Below are 18,986 nucleotides of genomic sequence, written 5' to 3'. Positions count from 1 at the left end.
TTCTCGATTCTACACGATTTTCCACTCAAACAAATTCTCCATCCAACATGATTCTAATTCAAACAGATTGTTGATTCAAACCGATTCTCAATTCAAATCAATTCTCCATTCTACACGATTTTTGATTCGTACAGATTCTCGATTAAAATCATGTCTTGATTCAACACGATTCGAGATTCGAACAGATTCTCGGTTCAATACGATTCTCAATTCAATCAGATTCTTCAATCCAATCCAATCCACTTTATTTATATAGCACATTTAAACAACAATAACGTTTCCAAAGTGCTGCACAGCCATGTTAAAGACAATTGTAAAAAAATAAAAAATAAAAAAAACATTTTATATATATACATATTATGCTCCACCAATGACTGAATAAAAACAAAAAATAAATAAATATCAAACCAATAAAAACAATATAAAAACAAATATGATTAAAAACTTTTTTAAAGGGTAAAATCAATTAAAACAGTAAAATAGAAATCAAAGTGTATAAAAAACACACAGGACAACAGAGAACCACACAACTCACGTAGTGTTAAAAGCCAAAGAATAAAAGTGGGTCTTAAGACGAGACTTAAAAGAGTCCAGTATGGAAGCAGTTTGAACATGGAGGGGCAGACTGTTCCAGACCTTAGGGCCGACCACAGAGAAGGCCCTGTCTCCCCTGGTCTTAAGTCTGGTCTTGGGCACCACGAGCTGGAACTGGCTCTCGGACCTCAGAGCGCGCGCAGGGATGTAAATTTGGATGAGGTCCGAGACATACTGAGGTGCCAGTCCATGTAAAGATTTAAAAACAAACAGCAGTGTTTTAAAATCACTTCTAAAATGAACAGGGAGCCAGTGCAAACTCTGAAGAATTGGGGTTATATGCTGGCGTTTCCTGGCCCCTCTTAAAAGTCCTGCTGCCGCGTTCTGGACTAACTGCAACCGGGAGAGAGCTTTTTGACTAATGCCAGCATAAAGTGCATTGCAGTAGTCCAGGCCACTTGAAATAAAAGCATACACCACTTGTTCAAAAAGGTTAAAAGATAAAAACGGTTTAACCTTTACTAAAAGACGAAGGTGATAAAAACACGATTTAAAAACGCCATTGACTTGTTTGTCTACTTTAAAATGGCTGTCTATAGTGACGCCAAGGCTGGTGACTTTGGGAAACACATCATGTTGCAATGGTCCCAAGTCAGTGAGGGCCGGACCAAAAACTGAAATTTCCGTTTTTCCCTCATTCATTATTAAAAAATTCTGGGCTAACCAAGCCTTGACGTGGCATAGACAGTTAAGAAGGGGTGTCAGGGGGCCGTGGCTTTTTGAATCATGTCGAAAGAAAAGAGTACATCAATTGTTCAGTGTCTGCAGGGTGTGATATACTCTGCATGTACTCAGTGAACAAAGGAGAAAAGGCGGCTGCGGTGTCAGACCTAATAACACGCGCATGACGCACGGCAAGCGGCTTTACATCAGGTTCAAAAGTTGAATTAAACATAACAGGACTGTGATCACTGAACACCGCATCACCAATAACAACATTGTCAACAATAAAACCATAAGACAGTACGAAGTCTAGTGTATGCCCGCGTTCGTGTGTAGAACCACACACAGACTGTACAAAGTTAAAAGAGTCAATGACATTCAGGAAGCTCCTGGATAAAGGTTCGTCTGGGCAGCAGGTGTGAATATTAAAATCACCAACAATTAAGACGCGATCATATTTGGGCAGGATTTCGGCCAGAAATTCAGAAAAGTCATTTATAAAGTCTTTGTGGTACTTGGGTGGTGGATATACGACGGCACACAGGACCACATCAGAAAGACCCAGTTCAAACATGCATAGTTCCAAGCTTGAAAAGGAGGATTGCAGGCGGATCTGACGGCATTTAAAGTCATTTTGTAAAACGACTGCTAATCCTCCTCCTTTTCGGCCGGACGACCGCGGAGAATTAAAATAGGAACACTCCGGAGGCAGAAGTTCATTAGGAGCGGCGGACTCACCGACTCTCAGCCAGGTTTCTGTCAAACAGAGGAGGTCCAGTCCGCGGGAGACGAATAAATCCTTCAGGATAAATGCTTTGTTCGTCAAGGATCTTGTGTTAACAAGACCGAACTTAACGGGGGCCGGCGCGTCCAAGGCCGCTGCTAATCCAGGTGGGTCCCGACACAGAGCCCGCAGGTGGCGGGAATTCACGCCGCGTCTCCGGGGGCGGGGCCAGCAGGAGCGAGGCGGGCGAGCTTCCCTCTGCAGACCGACAACAGGCACAATCCAGGAAGAGACCAGGTACCGGACCATACCTCCTTCGGGAAGCCACGGAAAGGCGGGCCAGGAGTGCCCTAACTCTCACCAGCTGGCCGTCACGTTTGCCGTGGCGCTTTCGGCGGGGGGGAGGAGCCAGTGGGCGAAAAAGGAAAGGAGGAATCCGGCCAGGTGAGAACGCTGACTTGGACGTCGAAAAACCAACGTGGAAGTTGATCATGTCCGTGTGAGAGGGACACAGATCCAACAGCGTTTGGCGATCATACACCAACAGTGAGTTGACAGGGACAACAAAAAACGTGAACAGCACAAAAACAAACAGAACTGACAGCGATAGACGGCACTGGCGCCATCTTGGATTTTCTTGATTCAAACTGATTCTCAATTCAAATCCATTCTTGATTCAACACGATTTTGGATTCAAACAGATTCTCTATTAAATTAAGTCTTGATTTAACACGATTCTTAATTCGAACAGATTCTCCATTCAACATGATTCTCGATTTCAACAGATTCTTGATTCAAACCAATTCTCAATTCAAATCAATTCTTGATTCAACACGATTCTTGATTCGTACAGATTCTCAATTCAACACGATTTTTGATTTGAACAGATTCTAGATTCAACCAGATTCTTGATTAAAACCGATTTTCGATTCAACACAATTCTTGATTCAAACAGATTCTCAATTCAAATAAAGACTCGATTCAACACGATTACTGATTCAATCAGATTCTCGATTCAAGATGATTCTTGATCCAAATCAATTCTGGATTCTACACGATTCTCGATTCAAACAGATTTTTGATTCAAAACTATTCTCAATTCAAATGAATTCTCGATGCAACACGATTTTTGATTCAAACAGATTCTCAATTCAAATCAAGTCTTGATTCAACACGATTTTTGATTTGAACAGACTTGATTCAATGCGATTCTTGATTCGAAAAAATTCTCGATTCAGCATGATTCTACATTCAAAGAGATTCTTGATTCAAACCGATTTTTGATTCAGATTCTGGATTCAAATCAAGTCTTGATTCAACACGATTCGTGATTCGAACAGATTCTCGATTCAACATGATTCTCAGTTCAAACCGATTCTCAATTCAAATCAATTCTCGATTCAACATGATTCTTAATTAGAACAGATTCTCCATTCAACTGATTCTTGATTCAAACAGATTCTCGATTCAAAAAGATTCTCAATTCAAATCAATTCTTGATTCAAACAGATTTTTGATTCAACATGATTCTTGATTCAAATAGTCTCAAATCTACACGATTCTTGATTCAAATCAAGTCTCGATTCCACACAGCTTTTGGTTCCAACAGATTCTCGATTCAACACGATTCTTGATTCAAATCCATTTTTGATTTTACATGATTCTCGATTCAAATCCATTCGTGATTCAACATGATTCTCGATTCAAATTAAGTCTCGATTCAACACGGTTCTCGATTCTAACTGATTCTTGTTGAGTTTTATGGAAAAAAGGAAAAAAACATTTATAGATTTTTTTCATCGATTTTTGAAAATGTATTAGATTTTTTTTAATCAGGGTTATAAAGAATGTTTTTTTTAATATGTTAGCATGCTAACATATTATGCTAACTTTTTATTTTTATTTTTTGCTAATTTTGTACGATTAAACTGAAAATCATGGTTTGTGATACTTGGCGTTGCTATGCACGTTAACCATTACCATACTTGTGAGAACGTTAGCATGCTAACATATGCTAACATTTTTTTTGTTGTTGCTAATTTTGTACGATTAAACTGAAAAATCATGGTTTGTGATACTCGGCGTTGCCGTGCAAGGTAGCTATTAGCATACTTGTGAGAACGTTAGCATGTTAACATATTATGCTTAGGTTTTTTTTTTTTTTTTTTTGCAAATTTTGTACAATTAAACTGAAAAATCATGGTTTTTTGATACTTGGCGCTGCCGTGCAAGTTAACTAGTAGCATACTTGTGAGAACGTTAGCATGCTAACATATTATGCTAACGTTTTTTATTTTATTTTTTTGCTAATTTTGTACGATTAAACTGAAAAATCATGGCTTGTGATACTCAACACTGCCGGTCAAGTTTGATCATTGTCAATGCACGTTGGCACGTTAGCTGTAGGCACAATTTTTGAGATAGTTAGCAGGTTTTCTGGTAGCTTTCTTTCGCCAATGCCCAAAGATTCCCAGCCTTACCGGAGAGTCTTGTAACTTGTTGTCACGTCTTTGTTTTCCACAGCTCTTTGGCTTCGTGTACGCCTGCTACGTCAGCAAAGTCTTCCAGGACGATGAGGACAGCTGTGAGTGTGCTGCTATCAGGACTTCAGTTCCTAGGCAAGAAATAATCCCAAGTCTCCTTCTCCCGTCAAGTCGACTTCATCGGTGGATTTGACTCGTACGGCTACCAGCCTCCGCAGAAGTCCTCGCACCTGCAGCTGCAGCCTCTTTACACGTCAGTTGTAACCCCCACCCCCCCTCCCACGAATGTTAGCATTCTGATGGTCGTATGTTAGCTTTCCTGCTAATTTGGCATGTGTACACCTCGGCGGGAAATATTTTGTCGCTTTGTGAATGCTTTATTTTTTTATAGCTAATTCTGTTGGTATACAATTCATTCATCCTTTGGCACCTGATGCATGCTAACATTAGCAGGCTAGCATTTTAAACAAATTACACACCTCAGAGTAATATATTTTGCTACTTGGCGCAGATGAAAGTTAGCATTTTAGCATGCTAACAGTAATGTGTTAGCTATTTTAGCAGGTACACACTTCATATTTTTGGTATTTCACTCATGCTAACTGTACGCATGGTATTGTTAGCATACTCGCTTTTTTAGCCCATTTTGCTCATTTTGTTTACCTGATGCATGCTAACATTAGCAGGCTAGCATTTTAAACAAATTTCACACAGAGTAATATATTTTGCTACCTGGCGCAGATGAAAGTTAGCATTTTAGCATGCTAACAGTAATGTGTTAGTTATTTTAGCAGGTACACACTTCAGTTTCATATTTTTGGTATTACACTAATGCTAACTGTACGCATGCTATTGTTAACATACTCGCTTTTTTTTTTAGCCCTTTTTGCTCATAATTTTTGTTGCCTGATGCATGCTAACGTTAGCAGGCTAGCATTATAAACAAATTACACACCTCAGAGTAAACTGAACGTTAGCAGGCTAGCATTTTAAACAAATTACACACCTCAGAGTAATATATTTTATTACTTGATGCAAATGAAAGTTAGCATTTTAGCATGCTAACAGTAATATATGAGCTATAGTAGCTAATTTAGCAGGTAAACACTTCAGTTTAATATTTTTGGTATTTCACTAATGCTAACTGTACGCATGCTATTGTTAGCATACTAGCTTTTGTAGCCAATTTTGCTCATAATTTTTGTTGCCTGATGCATGCTAACGTTAGCAGGCTAGCATTTTAAACAAAGTACACACCTCAGAGTCATATATTTTACTACTTGATGCAGATGAAAGTTTGGATTTTAGCATGCTAACAGTAATATGTCAGCTATTTTAGCTAATTTAATTTCATATTTTTGGTATTTCACTAATGCTAACCGTACGCATGCTATTGTTAACATACTCACTTTTTTAGCCCATTTTGCTCATAATTTTTGTTGCCTGATGCATGCTAACGTTAGCAGGCTAGCATTTTAAACAAATTACACACCTCAGAGTAATATATTTTACTACTTGATGTAGATGAAAGTTAGCATTTTAGTATGCTAACAGTAATATGTGAGCTATTTGAGGTAATTTAGCAGGTACACACTTCAGTTTCTTATTTTTGTTATTACGCAAATGCTAACTGTATGCATGCTATTGTTAGCATACTCGCTTTTTTAGCCCATTTTGCTCATTTTGTTTGTTACCTGATGCATGCTAACGTTAGCAGGCTTGCATTTTAAACAAATTACACACCTCAGAGTAATATATTTTGCTACCTGGCGCAGATGAAAGTTAGTATTTTAGCATGCTAACAGTAATGTGTTAGTTATTTTAGCAGGTACACATTTCAGTTTCATATTTTTGGTATTACACTAATGCTAACTGTACGCATGCTATTGTCAACATACTCGCTTTTTTTTAGCCCTTTTTGCTCATAATTTTTGTTGCCTGATGCATGCTAACGTTAGCAGGCTAGCATTATAAACAAATTACACACCTCAGAGTAATATATTTTACTACTTGATGGAGATGAAATTTAGCATTTTAGCATGCTAACAGTAATATGTGAGCTATTTTAGGTAATTTAGCAGGTACACACTTCAGTTTCTTATTTTTGTTATTACGCAAATGCTAACTGTATGCATGCTATTGGTAGCATACTCGCTTTTGTAGCCCATTTTGCTCATTTTGTTTGTTACCTGATGCATGCTAACGTTAGCAGGCTTGCATTTTAAACAAATTACACACCTCAGAGTAATATATTTTGCTACCTGGCGCAGATGAAAGTTAGCATTTTAGCATGCTAACAGTAATGTGTTAGTTATTTTAGCAGGTACACACTTCAGTTTCATATTTTTGGTATTACACTAATGCTAACTGTATGCATGCTATTGTCAACATACTCGCTTTTTTTTAGCCCTTTTTGCTCATAATTTTTGTTGCCTGATGCATGCTAACGTTAGCAGGCTAGCATTATAAACAAATTACACACCTCAGAGTAATATATTTTACTACTTGATGGAGATGAAAGTTAGCATTTTAGCATGCTAACAGTAATATGTGAGCTATTTTAGGTAATTTAGCAGGTACACACTTCAGTTTCTTATTTTTGGTATTACGCAAATGCTAACTGTATGCATGCTATTGGTAGCATACTCGCTTTTGTAGCCCATTTTGCTCATTTTGTTTGTTACCTGATGCATGCTAGCGTTAGCAGGTTTGCATTTTAAACAAATTACACACCTCAGAGTAATATATTTTGCTACCTGGCGCAGATGAAAGTTAGCTTTTTAGCATGCTAACAGTAATATGTGAGCTATTTTAGCTATTTCAGCAGGTACACACTTCAGCTTCATATTTTTGGTATTACGCTAATGCTAACTGTATGCATGATATTGTTAGAATAGTACTTTAAGCATAGTCACTTTTTTTTAGCCCATTTTGCAATTTTTTTTTGTTACCTGATGCATGCTAACGTTAGCAGGCTAGCATTTTAAACAAATTACACACCTCAGAGTAATATATTTTGCTACTCGGCGCAGATAAGAGTTAGCATTTTAGCATGCTACCAGTAATATGTGAGCTAATTTAGCAGGTACACACTTCAGTTTCGTATTTTTGGTATTTCACTAATGCTAACTGTACGCATGCTATTGTTAGCATACTCGCTTTTTTAGCCCATTCTGCTATTTTTTTGTTACCTAATGCATGCCAACGTTAGCAGGCTAGCATTATACACAAATTACACACCTCAGAGTAATATATTTTGCTACCTGGCGCAGATGAAAGTTAGCATTTTAGCATGCTAACAGTAATATGTGAGCTATTTTAGCTAATTCAGCAGGTACACACTTCAGTTTCATATTTTTGGTATTACGCTAATGCTAACTGTATGCATGATATTGTTAGAATAGTACTTTAAGCATAGTCACTTTTTTTAGCCCATTTTGCAATTTTTTTTTGTTACCTGATGCATGCTAACGTTAGCAGGCTAGCATTGTAAACAAATTACACACCTCAGAGTAATATATTTTACTACTTGATGGAGATGAAAGTTAGCATTTTAGCATGCTAACAGTAATATGTCAGCTATTTTAGCTAATTTAGCAGGTACACACTTCAGTTTCTTATTTTTGGTATTACGCAAATGCTAACTGTATGCATGCTATTGGTAGCATACTCGCTTTTTTAGCCCATTTTGCTCATTTTGTTTGTTACCTGATGCATGCTAACGTTAGCAGGCTTGCATTTTAAACAAATTACACACCTCAGAGTAATATATTTTGCTACCTGGCACAGATGAAAGTTAGCATTTTAGCATGCTAACAGTAATATTTGAGCTATTTTAGCTAATTCAGCAGGTACACACTTCAGCTTCATATTTTTGGTATTACGCTAATGCTAACTGTATGCATGATATTGTTAGAATAGTACTTTAAGCATAGTCACTTTTTTTAGCCCATTTTGCAATTTTTTTTGTTACCTGATGCATGCTAACGTTAGCAGGCTAGCATTTAAAACAAATTACACACCTCAGAGTAATATATTTTGCTACTTGGCGCAGATAAGAGTTAGCATTTTAGCATGCAACCAGTAATATGTCAGCTAATTTAGCAGGTACACACTTCAGTTTCGTATTTTTGGTATTTCACTAATGCTAACTGTACGCATGCTACTGTTAGCATACTCGCTTTTTTAGCCCATTCTGCTATTTTTTTTGTTACCTGATGCATGCCATCGTTAGCAGGCTAGCATTATACACAAATTACACACCTCAGAGTAATATATTTTGCTACCTGGCGCAGATTAAAGTTAGCATTTTAGCATGCTAGCAGTAATATGTGAACTATTTTAGCTAATTTAGCAGGTACACGCTTCAGTTTCATATTTTTGGTATTACGCTAAAGCTAACTGTATGCATGTTATTGTTAGAATAGTACTTTAAGCATAGTCACTTTTTTTTAGCCCATTTTGCTAATTTTTTTGTTACCTGATGCATGCTAACGTTAGCAGGCTAGCATTTTAAACAAATTACACACCTCAGAGTAATATATTTTGCTACTTGGCGCAGATAAGAGTTAGCATTTTAGCATGCTACCAGTAATATGTGAGCTAATTTAGCAGGTACACACTTCAGTTTCGTATTTTTAGTATTTCACTAATGCTAACTGTACGCATGCTATTGTTAGCATACACGCTTTTTTAGCCCATTCTGCTATTTTTTTGTTACCTAATGCATGCCAACGTTAGCAGGCTAGCATTATACACAAATTACACACCTCAGAGTAATATATTTTGCTACCTGGCGCAGATTAAAGTTAGCATTTTAGCATGCTAACAGTAATATGTGAGCTATTTTAGCTAATTCAGCAGGTACACACTTCAGTTTCATATTTTTGGTATTACGCTAATGCTAACTGTATGCATGATATTGTTAGAATAGTACTTTAAGCATAGTCACTTTTTTTAGCCCATTTTGCAATTTTTTTTGTTACCTGATGCATGCTAACGTTAGTAGGCTAGCATTTTAAACAAATTACACACCTCAGAGTAATATATTTTACTACTTGATGGAGATGAAAGTTAGCATTTTAGCATGCTAACAGTAATATGTCAGCTATTTTAGCTAATTTAGCAGGTACACACTTCAGTTTCTTATTTTTGGTATTACGCAAATGCTAACTGTATGCATGCTATTGGTAGCATACTCGCTTTTTTAGCCCATTTTGCTCATTTTGTTTGTTACCTGATGCATGCTAACGTTAGCAGGCTTGCATTTTAAACAAATTACACACCTCAGAGTAATATATTTTGCTACCTGGCGCAGATTAAAGTTAGCATTTTAGCATGCTAACAGTAATATGTGAGCTATTTTAGCTAATTCAGCAGGTACACACTTCAGTTTCATATTCTTGGTATTACGCTAATGCTAACTGTATGCATGATATTGTTAGAATAGTACTTTAAGCATAGTCACTTTTTTTAGCCCATTTTGCAATTTTTTTTGTTACCTGATGCATGCTAACGTTAGTAGGCTAGCATTTTAAACAAATTACACACCTCAGAGTAATATATTTTACTACTTGATGGAGATGAAAGTTAGCATTTTAGCATGCTAACAGTAATATGTCAGCTATTTTAGCTAATTTAGCAGGTACACACTTCAGTTTCTTATTTTTGGTATTACGCAAATGCTAACTGTATGCATGCTATTGGTAGCATACTCGCTTTTTTAGCCCATTTTGCTCATTTTGTTTGTTACCTGATGCATGCTAATGTTAGCAGGCTTGCATTTTAAACAAATTACACACCTCAGAGTAATATATTTTGCTACCTGGCACAGATGAAAGTTAGCATTTTAGCATGCTAACAGTAATATTTGAGCTATTTTAGCTAATTCAGCAGGTACACACTTCAGCTTCATATTTTTGGTATTACGCTAATGCTAACTGTATGCATGATATTGTTAGAATAGTACTTTAAGCATAGTCACTTTTTTTAGCCCATTTTGCAATTTTTTTTGTTACCTGATGCATGCTAACGTTAGCAGGCTAGCATTTAAAACAAATTACACACCTCAGAGTAATATATTTTGCTACTTGGCGCAGATAAGAGTTAGCATTTTAGCATGCAACCAGTAATATGTCAGCTAATTTAGCAGGTACACACTTCAGTTTCGTATTTTTGGTATTTCACTAATGCTAACTGTACGCATGCTACTGTTAGCATACTCGCTTTTTTAGCCCATTCTGCTATTTTTTTTGTTACCTGATGCATGCCATCGTTAGCAGGCTAGCATTATACACAAATTACACACCTCAGAGTAATATATTTTGCTACCTGGCGCAGATTAAAGTTAGCATTTTAGCATGCTAGCAGTAATATGTGAACTATTTTAGCTAATTTAGCAGGTACACGCTTCAGTTTCATATTTTTGGTATTACGCTAAAGCTAACTGTATGCATGCTATTGTTAGAATAGTACTTTAAGCATAGTCACTTTTTTTTAGCCCATTTTGCTAATTTTTTTGTTACCTGATGCATGCTAACGTTAGCAGGCTAGCATTTTAAACAAATTACACACCTCAGAGTAATATATTTTGCTACTTGGCGCAGATAAGAGTTAGCATTTTAGCATGCTACCAGTAATATGTGAGCTAATTTAGCAGGTACACACTTCAGTTTCGTATTTTTGGTATTTCACTAATGCTAACTGTACGCATGCTATTGTTAGCATACACGCTTTTTTAGCCCATTCTGCTATTTTTTTGTTACCTAATGCATGCCAACGTTAGCAGGCTAGCATTATACACAAATTACACACCTCAGAGTAATATATTTTGCTACCTGGCGCAGATTAAAGTTAGCATTTTAGCATGCTAACAGTAATATGTGAGCTATTTTAGCTAATTCAGCAGGTACACACTTCAGTTTCATATTTTTGGTATTACGCTAATGCTAACTGTATGCATGATATTGTTAGAATAGTACTTTAAGCATAGTCACTTTTTTTAGCCCATTTTGCAATTTTTTTTGTTACCTGATGCATGCTAACGTTAGTAGGCTAGCATTTTAAACAAATTACACACCTCAGAGTAATATATTTTACTACTTGATGGAGATGAAAGTTAGCATTTTAGCATGCTAACAGTAATATGTCAGCTATTTTAGCTAATTTAGCAGGTACACACTTCAGTTTCTTATTTTTGGTATTACGCAAATGCTAACTGTACGCATGCTATTGTTAACATACTCGCTTTTTTTAGCCCATTTTGCTCATAATTTTTGTTGCCTGATGCATGCTAACGTTAGCAGGCTAGCATTTTAAACAAATTACACACCTCAGAGTAATATATTTTGCTACCTGGCGCAGATGAAAGTTAGCATTTTAGCATGCTAACAGTAATATGTGAGCTATTTTAGCTAATTTAGCAGGTACACACTTCAGTTTCATATTTTTGGTATTACGCTAAAGCTAACTGTATGCATGCTATTGTTAGAATAGTACTTTAAGCATAGTCACTTTTTTTTAGCCCATTTTGCAAATTTTTTTGTTACCTGATGCATGCTAACGTTAGCAGGCTAGCATTTTAAACAAATTACACACCTCAGAGTAATATATTTTGCTACTTGGCGCAGATAAGAGTTAGCATTTTAGCATGCGACCAGTAATATGTCAGCTATTTTAGCTAATTTAGCAGGTATACTCCTCAGTTTCATATTTTTGGTATTTCACTAATGCTAACTGTACGCATGCTATTGTTAGCATACTCGCGTTTGTAGCCCATTTTGCTCATTTTGTTTGTTACCTGATGCATGCTAACATTAGCAGGCTAGTATCATAAACAAATTACACACCTCAGAGTAATATATTTTACTACTTGATGCAGATGAAAGTTTGCATTTTAGCATGCTAACAGTAATATGTCAGCTATTTTAGCTAATTTAGTTTCATATTTTTGGTATTTCACTAATGCTAACTGTACGCATGCTATTGTTAACATACTCGCTTTTTTTAGCCCATTTTGCTCATAATTTTTGTTGCCTGATGCATGCTAACGTTAGCAGGCTAGCATTTTAAACAAATTACACACCTCAGAGTAATATATTTTGCTACCTGGCGCAGATGAAAGTTGGCATTTTAGCATGCTAACAGTAATATGTGAGCTATTTTAGCTAATTTAGCAGGTACACACTTCAGTTTCATATTTTTGGTATTTCACTAAGGCTAACTGTACGGAGCTAGCATTTTATATATATATACATATATATATATATATATATATATATATATATACTGTACTGGTTTTGGGCACTCCAGGTTTAAATGAATAGTTTGAATGCAAAACAACAACAACTCTTCTTCTTTGTGCACTCCAGCGCTGGTTAAAGGAAGCTGGCGCCCCCTCAGGCCAAACCCCGACAGTGCCACTGTGGACGGACCAAGACGGTCTCCCTGATTAGACTCCGAGGAATGGACTTGTGTGTGTGGGTGTGTGTGGGTGTGTGTGGGTGTGTGTGTGTGTGTGTGTGTGTGTGTGTGTGTGTGTGTGTGTGTGTGTGTGTGTGTGTGTGTGTGTGTGAGGAAGATGAACACCCCCACTCAGGGATGAAGCAGCGTGTCGGCACGGAGACAACAGCGGGAGGGGGCGGGACTTAGACCAATCACCACTTCCTAACTGCACACACGTGAGTGTCGTACAGTGTCTCTCACGGACCAATCACCTGGCACGCTCCCGGTGGTGGGCGGAGTCACAGGATTTTAAGGAAAAGAAGAGAAAAAGGAGCATTTTAGCAAACTAGAGCAGTCGTCACTTCCCTGGGCCCAAAGCCATCTACTTCCTGTCCCGCTGGGGCGATACCACTGATACCACTGATACCGACACAAAATTACCAGAGGTGGGGCAAAAACCGAGGTAACTTGTGAGTATGTTAAGTAGGGTTTTGTTTATTTTCGATTCGATATTGATCAATAAAAGTCATCAATCATCAATAAAACAAGTGTGGCAGGATATCATCTTGAATGTGAAATGTGCAATATCATGTGCGATACAAGCGGTCCTGCGGCATATTTACTTGTGCTTGATATCATGTGCGATACAAGCGGTCCTGCGCCATGTTTACTTGTGTCTGATATCATGTGCGATACAAGCAGTCCTGCGCCGTGTTTACTTACATGTGATATCATGTGCGATACAAGCGGTCCTGCGGCATGTTTACTTGTGCTTGATATCATGTGCGATACAGGCAGTCCTGCGCCGTGTTTACTTACATGTGATATCATGTGCGATACAAGCAGTCCTGCGCCGTGTTTACTTACATGTGATATCATGTGCGATACAAGCAGTCCTGCGGCATGTTTACTTGTGCTTGATATCATGTGCAATACAAACAGTCCTGCGCCATGTTTACTTACATGTGATATCGTGCGATACAAGCAGTCCTGCGCCGTGTTGACTTACATGTGATATCATGTGCGATACAAGCAGTCCTGCGGCATGTTTACTTGTGCTTGATATCATGTGCAATACAAACAGTCCTGCGCCGTGTTTACTTACATGTGATATCATGTGCGATACAAGCAGTCCTGCGGCATGTTTACTTGTGCTTGATATCATGTGCAATACAAACAGTCCTGCGCCATGTTTATTTACATGTGATATCATGTGCGATACAAGCGGTCCTGCGGCATGTTTACTTGTGCTTGATATCATGTGCGATACAAGCAGTCCTGCGCCGTGTTTACTTACATGTGATATCATGTGCGATACAAGCGGTCCTGCGGCATGTTTACTTGTGCTTGATATCATGTGCGATACAAACGGTCCTGTGACGTGTTTACTTACATGTGATATGTGCGATACAAGCAGTCCTGCAGTGTGATTACTTGCGGGTGATATAATTTGCGATTCAAACAGTCCTGAGGCGTGTGTACTTCTGTGTGATATCATGCGCGATACAAGCGGTCCTGCAGCATGTGTACTTGTGTGTGATATCATGTGCAATACAAGCGGCCTTGCGGCGTGTGTAATTGGGTGTGATATCATGTGCGATACAAGTGGTCCTGCAGCCTGTTGACTTGTGCCTAATATCATGTGCAATACAAGTAGTCCTGCGGCGTGATTACTTAACATGTGATATCATGTGTGATTCAAGCGGTCCTGCGACGTGTGTACTTATGTGTGATATAAGGTGCGATACAAGCGGTCCTACGGCAGGTTTACTTCTGTGTGATATCATATGCGATACAAGCGGTCCTGCAGCCTGTTGACTTGTGCCTAATATGTGCAACACAAGTAATCCTGCGGCGTGATTACTTACGTGTGATATCATGTGCGTTTCAAGCAGTCCTGAGGGATGTGGACTTCTGTGTCATATCATGTGTGATACAAGCGGTCTTGCGGCATGTGTACTTGTGTGGGATATCATGTGCAATACAAGCAGTCCTGCGGCGTGATATCATGTGCGATACTAGCGGTCCTGCGGCGTGTGTACTTCTGTACGATACCATGTTCGATACAAGCGGTCCTGCGGCGTGTGTACGCCTGTGTGATATCATGTGCGATACAAGCGGTCCTACGGTAGGTTTACTTGTGTGTGATATCATGTGCGAAACAAACAGTCCTGCAACGTGTTTACTTGTTTGGTATCATGTGCGATACAAGCAGTCATGCGCCGTGTTTACTTCTGTGTGATATCACGTGCAATACAAGTGGTCCTCGGCGTGTTTACTTGTGTGTGATATCATGTGCGATACATGTGGTCTTCAGCGTGTTTACTTGTGTGTGATATCATGTGCGACACACGCCGTCATGCGCTGAGTTTCCTTCTGTGTGATATCATGTGCGATACAATCAGTCGTGCGCCGTGTTTACTTGTGTGTGATATCATGTGCGATACAAGCGGTCCTGCGGCGTGTTTACTTGTGTGATATCATGCGCGATACAAGCAGCCGTGAGGCGTGTTTACTTGTGTGTGATATCATGTGCGATACAAGAGGTCCTGCGGTGTCTGATATAATGTGCTATACAAACAGTCCTTCGGCTTGTTTACGTCTGTGTGATATCATGTGCGGTACAAGCAGGCCTGCAGTGTGTTTACTTGTGTGTGATATCATGTGCGATACAAGCGGTCCTGCAGCGTGTTTATTTCTGTGTGATATCATGTGCGATACAAGCGGGCCTGCAGAGTGTTTACTTGTGTGATTTCATGTGCGATACAAACAGTTGTGCAGTGTGTTTACTTGTGTGTGATATCACGTGCGATATAAGCGGGCCTGCAGAGTGTTTACTTGTGTGTGGTATCATGTGCGATACAAACAGTCGTGCGGCGTGTTTACTTGTGTGTGACAATGTGCGATACAAGAGGTCCTGCGGTGTCTGATATCATGTGCTATACAAACAGTCCTGCGGCGTGTTTACGTCTGTGTGATATCACGTGCGATACAAGCATGCCTGCGGCGTGTTTGCTTGTGTGTGATGCCATGTGCGATACAATCAGTCGTGTGGCGTGTTTACTTGTGTGTGACATAATGTGCGATACAAGAGGTCCTGCGGTGTCTGATATCATGTGCTATACAAATAGTCCTGCAGCGTGTTTACGTCTGTGTGATATCATGTGCGATACAAGCATGCCTGCAGTGTGTTTGTGTGTGATATCATGTGCGATACAAGCGGTCCTGCAGCTTGTTTATTTCTGTGTGATATCATGTGCGATACAAGCGGGCCTGCCGAGTGTTTACTTGTGTGTGATTTCATGTGCGATACAAGAGGTCCTGCGGTGTCTGATATCATGTGCTATACAAACAGTCCTGCAGCGTGTTTACGTCTGTGTGATATCATGTGCGATACAAGCATGCCTGCAGTGTGTTTGTGTGTGATATCATGTGCGATACAAGCGGTCCTGCAGCTTGTTTATTTCTGTGTGATATCATGTGCGATACAAGCGGGCCTGCCGAGTGTTGCGTTTGATATCACGTGCGATACAAGCATGCCTGCAGTGTGTTTACATGTGTGTGATATCACGTGCGATACAAGCATGCCTGCGGCGTGTTTTGTGCGTGATATCTTGTGCAATACCAGGAGCCTGCAGCGCGTTCACTCCTGTGTGATATCATGCGCGATACAATCAGTCGTGCGGCGTGTTTACTTGTGTGTGATATCATGTGCGATACAAGCAGTCGTGCGGCGTGTTTACTTGTGCGAGACATCATGTGTGATACAAGCAGGCCTGCGCCGTGTTTACTTGTGCGAGACATCATGTGCGATACAAGCAGGCCTGCGCCGTGTTTCCTTGTGTGTGATATCAAGTCTCCAAGGCATATGGGAAAGTTCCCAGTAAGGAACGTGTCCGCATCATTCAACTTAAAGCCTCATTAACGACTGTAGCCAACAGGTGTCGCCAAAAAACAATTACCACTCCGTTTCAACTTGAAGACAGCACAAGTCCAGTCCACACAGTTAATAGTAAACAGGTTAGTCTTTTTTTTTTTTTTTTGTTCTCTCTCCCACCCGTTTCACTTCATCCAACATTCCACTCTACAGAATTGTAAAAGTTTTTATGGTTCCTGCTGATATCGCGTGGGATCATGATCGGTCAATGTTCAAGGGTCACAAACGTCCACGATACATTTATCCATGAAAATATGGTAAAGCTGCAGATGCTGTGTTTGACATGCTGTGTTACTTTTGGTACACAAACTTATCCATAGGCGGTCCGTCCCCCAAAGACGTCCGTGTGCAACACAAACAAAAACTAAAGTAGTTGTGTGTAAAACATTCTGTTATGTTTTTTAAAACAATAGTTGGTATTTAAAAAAAAAAAAAAAATATTTAAAAAGCATGTAATAAGTTAAAATGGCTCTTTGCTTGTTCATTGGTTTATGTATTTTTGAATTTTTTACATCCAGTTATGATGACAATTTCATAGAAAAATTCATGTCATTTATCTAAAGGGGGTCTAAAATTTTGAGGCACTGAATTTTAACCAATTTTTTTTTTTTTGCTTGCAAACTTAATAAAAATATGCGAAAATTTTAATTGCATAATATTTGGTGAGCAAAATGTGTTTAAATGTCAGTTGGTCAAAAAACAATGCGGACAAATGTGTTGCATACAAACTCAAAACCCACTTTTGATTAATTAAATTAAATTCTAAAATTGTCAGCATAATTGGACGTGAAAAAATTAATTTTCCAAAATTTTTACGCAAAAAATTCAGTTGCATAAACTCAGTGTAAAAAAAAAAAAAAAAAAATTCAGTACATAAATGTTCTCAAGACTCAAATTCAAGACCCACTTCTGGTAAACTAAAAAAATGTTATTAAATTGTCAACATAATTGAATGTAAAAAAAAAAAAAAAAGGATATTAAGAAAACAAAATTTACATAAAATCAAGGAAAGAAAAATTCTGTATTCCGCTGAATTAAATTAAAACTAAATTATTTTAAATTAATTTAAAATGTATTGAAATTGGCAGCATAATTCAGTTACATAAATTCAGTGTAAAAAAAAAAACAACTACAGAAGTATTTGTTGCTTAAAATCTCGGGATCTACTTCTTGTAAAATAAATTAAATTTGAATTATTGTCAGCAAAATTTGATGTAAAAAAAATTATGTTCAAATTAAATTAAATGTAATTTAATTTATTTGTCAGCGTAATTTAATGTAAAAAAACAAACGCAAAAAATTATGTTACATAAATTCAGTGTAAAAAAAAAAAAAAGTACTGAAGTATTTGTTGATTCAAACTAAAAATTTACTTCTGGTAAATTAACCTAAATTAAATGTAATTACATTTGATTTATTGTCAGCGAAATTTGATGTTAAAAAAAAAAAAATCAGTGCAAAAATAAAAAATACAAAAACAGCACATAAGTATTTGTTGCTTCGAACTCAGGAGCCACTTCCTGTAGATCAAGTTTAATTAAATTTAATGTAATTTAATTTAACTGTCAGCGGTATTTGATTTAAAAAAAAAAAAAAATTATGTTTAAAATAACAAACGCAAAAAATTCAGTTAAATAAATTCAGCGTAAAAAAAATTCAGTGCATACAGTAGATTAAATTAAATTACATTGAATTAAAATACATTTTATTATATTTAATTGAATTGTCAGCAGAATTTGATGTAAAAAACATTATGTGCAAAAAGCCAAACGCCCAAAAAATCAGTTACATAAATTCAGTGTAAAAAAAAAAAAAAAAGTTCAATACAAAAGTATTTGTTGCTTCAAACTCAAAATCTACATCTGGTAAATAAACTTAAATTAAATTGTATTAAATTAAATGTGATTTTTTTTCTCAGCGGAATTTGATGTAAAAAAAATGATGTGAAAAAAAAACAAATGCCAAAAAAATCAGCGTGGGAAAAAAAAAAAAAAGTACTTCCGGTAAATCAAGTTACATTAAAGAAAATTTTATATAATTTAATTTATCTGTCAGCGGTATTTCATGTAAAAAAAAATGTTTTAAAAAACAGATGCAACAAATTCTGTTAAACAAATTCAGTGTAAAAAAAAAAATTGCAGTA

General features: G+C 37.6%; 1 protein-coding gene across 2 annotated transcripts in view; it reads left to right on the top strand.

The window, feature by feature from the left end:
* Positions 1-18,761, top strand: part of nkain1 (sodium/potassium transporting ATPase interacting 1) — a 36,321-nt gene extending 17,560 nt beyond the window's left edge. For both annotated transcript variants that reach the window (XM_061897103.1, XM_061897104.1), the window contains exons 6-8: positions 4,505-4,565; positions 4,636-4,717; positions 12,834-18,761. In XM_061897103.1, the coding sequence (XP_061753087.1) occupies positions 4,505-4,565; positions 4,636-4,717; positions 12,834-12,843 (153 nt within the window). In that variant the 3' untranslated portion in view covers positions 12,844-18,761. The remainder of the gene's footprint in view (positions 1-4,504; positions 4,566-4,635; positions 4,718-12,833) is intronic.
* The last annotated feature ends 225 nt before the right edge of the window (positions 18,762-18,986 follow it).

Source organism: Nerophis ophidion, linkage group LG04 (genome assembly GCF_033978795.1).
Source record: "Nerophis ophidion isolate RoL-2023_Sa linkage group LG04, RoL_Noph_v1.0, whole genome shotgun sequence".
Classification (NCBI taxonomy): domain Eukaryota; kingdom Metazoa; phylum Chordata; class Actinopteri; order Syngnathiformes; family Syngnathidae; genus Nerophis; species Nerophis ophidion.
This window is presented reverse-complemented; position numbering and strand designations above follow the sequence as displayed.